At 45.1% G+C, this 3,272-nt stretch overlaps 1 protein-coding gene across 1 annotated transcript; it reads left to right on the forward strand.

The window, feature by feature from the left end:
* Nucleotides 1-1,321: 1,321 nt before the first annotated feature.
* ZNF697 (zinc finger protein 697) lies at nt 1,322-2,102 on the forward strand. Its single transcript, XM_056848394.1, is given in 2 exon segments — nt 1,322-1,759; nt 1,761-2,102. Coding segments are annotated over 2 exon segments (780 nt in total).
* The last annotated feature ends 1,170 nt before the right edge of the window (nt 2,103-3,272 follow it).

Genomic DNA, 3,272 nt, shown 5'->3' on the forward strand with positions numbered 1-3,272 from the left:
GGAAATTTCCATTGTAAACGAGATGAATGCAACTGAGAGAATGAGTGATGCAAAGGTTGGAAGAAGGGAAACCGAGCCGGTTACATCCTCAGCATGGGAGCTTAGGCCGCCTGGTGCAGCAAAGTGTCTACAGGATACAGCATCAGAAGAGGGCAGTCCTGAAGCTGATGGAGATGTAAAGGTTTCAACCACCTTAAACCATTCTGAAGTGAAAAGTAACTTCTCAAGCTGGGAGAACAAAGAGCAAAAGTTTCTCAGTGGGGAGAAGAAATCACTGCAACAACTTACAGCGATAAACATTCTTTTAAACATTGCCACTTCAAAGAAAATGACAGTGATGATGTTTACTGTTACAGATAGCCAAAAGCTTACTTCACAACTACAGAAGCAAGGCTTCAAAAGGGGAAATAAAGAGAAATGTCTACTCAGCAGAAAGGAAAATGGCCTATTGCAATACATTTTAATAATAATGGACAATGTTTTAATTTGCTGTGATACTGAGTCAAATGCAAAGAAAATTGCTGAACAACTGGAGAAATCAGCAGGATCCAAACTCTTTGAAGAAAGACACTGTTTTGATATGGAAACAGAAAGAGACAAAATACTGGAATTTCTCAAGCAAAGAAAAGTGCAAGAATGCAAATCAAACAAGACAAGGAAGAAATCTTCAACTCAAGATTAACTCAGTGAAAGACAAGAAACAAAAGGGACTTATTGATATGATATGATGTGTTAATAAATGTGATGAATTATGTTTGCATGTCTGAATGTAACTGAACCTCGAAAAGGGGATTTGTTGGGTCTTAGATAGCGAGATTCGTTACATGTCAGACAGTCAAAGGGTTAATTAGCCAAATGGTCAGGAAGAGCAGATCGCCATTGCTTCCATGTCATATGGTCACGTAGGCAAAGTAATCTGCATTTTACTGCTTTGGTATATCCTTTGTTTGAAAGGGAAACTGTAGCTCAGTTACTTGTAAGTTACCAACCTGCAAGCATGGAGGAGCACATTCTCCTTGTGAGAATGGCTACTCGTGAGTAAGCGTAGTAACTGCTAAAGGAGTTTAGCAAGTCTAGGAAACTTAGAGATGTAGGATGTTTATTGTTTAATCCATGTACCCTACCCTTGAGATTAGTTAGTAAAGAATTGATTTGATTAAGAAAACGACTCTGTGGTATTTTTGTGTGTGATTAACCTTTATTATCAATAAGCCAAAACCAAGATTCATCGCCCTGAATGGTAGCAGATTAATTAAGTGAGTTTCAGATCCTAACACCAAGTGAGTATGAGGAGGTGATTCCTTCTGGGGGAGTTCCAGAGATGGTGGAGCAGGGTGAGATTTTACTGGGGCAGGCGGAAGGAAATGCTCCCACGGAGGGAGAAGGCTTTGTGGACCGGCAAGCGGAAGACCCTTGTGCTGGTCAGCAGCAGAATGTATCTCTCGATCCAGAAGGTGGCCTGGGGATCCTCCAAGACATCGCTCCACCACCTGAGATTCCCCAGCCAGTGGGAACTTTTGGTTACAGTGAACATGGGGGGAGCGTCCAGCAGAACTCAAGCCTTAACACCCCGCCGGAGATCTCTCCGCTGGGAGAGAAGCCTCACAAATGTACCGCATGCCACAAGAGTTTCAGCTGGTGCTCGGACCTCATCAAGCACCAGAGAATCCACACGGGAGAGAAGCCCTACATCTGCAGCGAATGCGGGGAAAACTTCATCGTGAGCACTCACCTGTTCACTCACAAGAGAATCCACACGGGGGGAGCAGCCTTTCCTCTGCACCGAGTGCGGGAAGTGCTTCAGCCGGAACTCACACCTGGCAAACCACCAAAGGACCCACACGGGGGAGAGGCCCTTCGAGTGTGGCCAGTGCGGGAAGAGCTTCGGCGACTGCTCGACCCTCACCCAGCACCAGAGGACCCACACCGGCGAAAAGCCTTACATGTGCGTCGAGTGCGGGAAGGGCTTCATCCAGAGCTCGCACCTCGCCTGGCATCGGAAGACCCACACGGGAGAAAAGCCATATAAGTGCGCCGAGTGCGGGAAGGGTTTCCAATACAAGGCCCACCTGGTGGAGCACCACAGACTTCATATTGGGTAAGAAAGCGGAGGCTGGACAACCCTGCCCACAGGAGCGAACGAACGATTGCGTTCTCCGGGGTAACGAAGTAATGAGAAGGAACCGAAGGAAAACTTGCGGGTGTTAATAGCAGCCAGCAATGGCAGCAGCTCTTGTGTTTTAAAACCAGGCAAAAGAAAAGAAAAACAAGTGTTGTACACAGGGAAGCCAAAATCAAACAAAACAACACCAGGCCATGGAAACTTACCAATCTATATTAGCAAAAACTAAGCATGATATATAAAGGCAATATAAGGATCAAACGTCTCAGAGGTATAACATCAGAACATACAAGCGCAAACGCGCTAACCCAACCTCCCAATAGAGGTAGAAACAGGTATGGTCCAAAAAGTCCACAGTGAACTCCAAAATGAAGTGTCTTCTGCAGGGAATAATCACCGAGATGATAAAGAAAATGTACTTCTTCAACAGATAACCGGCAATGGTGAAGGTAGATCAAGGGAGGCGGACGTTCCAGATAGACAATTAAGATCCATTTGCGCCGGTGGCTTCATCAGTCGCTTGATCCCCGTAACGGCTGGTTATCTATTGAAGAAGTACATTTTCTTTATCATCTCGGTGTTTATTCCCTGCAGAAGACACTTCATTTTGGAGTTCACTGTGGACTTTTTGGACCATACCTGTTTCTACCTCTATTGGGAGGTTGGGTTAACGCGTTTGCATGTTTCTATGTTATACCTTTGATCCTTATATTGCCTTTATATATCATGCTTAGTTTTTGCTAATATAGATTGGTAAGTTTCCATAGCCTGGTGCTGTTTTGTTTGATTTTAAAACCAGGCAGCAGCTCTTGTGTTTTAAAACCAAACCGGTTCTGGCGTGTATGCCGAATGCCCCTCCCCACAGCAAACGTCTAAAGTATGGTTGATATAGACTCATGAATGCACATCTGGGGACGCAGTCCGATTTCCCAGAAGCATGTGCACAGGGCTTTCTAGACGCATGTATGCACTGGTGTGTTGTACATGTTTGCTGCGGAGAACACTAGGGTAGTGCAATTGTATACACAGTACTGAGGAGCTGCCCCGAGAGAAATGTAGTTTGTGAACAGAATTGTTGACACTTGGTTTGGGGACAGAGGGACAGATGCCACCATTGGGGAGAGTGGCATAGAAGGATACATAAATAAAA

Source organism: Euleptes europaea, chromosome 4, assembly GCF_029931775.1.
Source record: "Euleptes europaea isolate rEulEur1 chromosome 4, rEulEur1.hap1, whole genome shotgun sequence".
Taxonomy (NCBI): Eukaryota; Metazoa; Chordata; class Lepidosauria; order Squamata; family Sphaerodactylidae; genus Euleptes; species Euleptes europaea.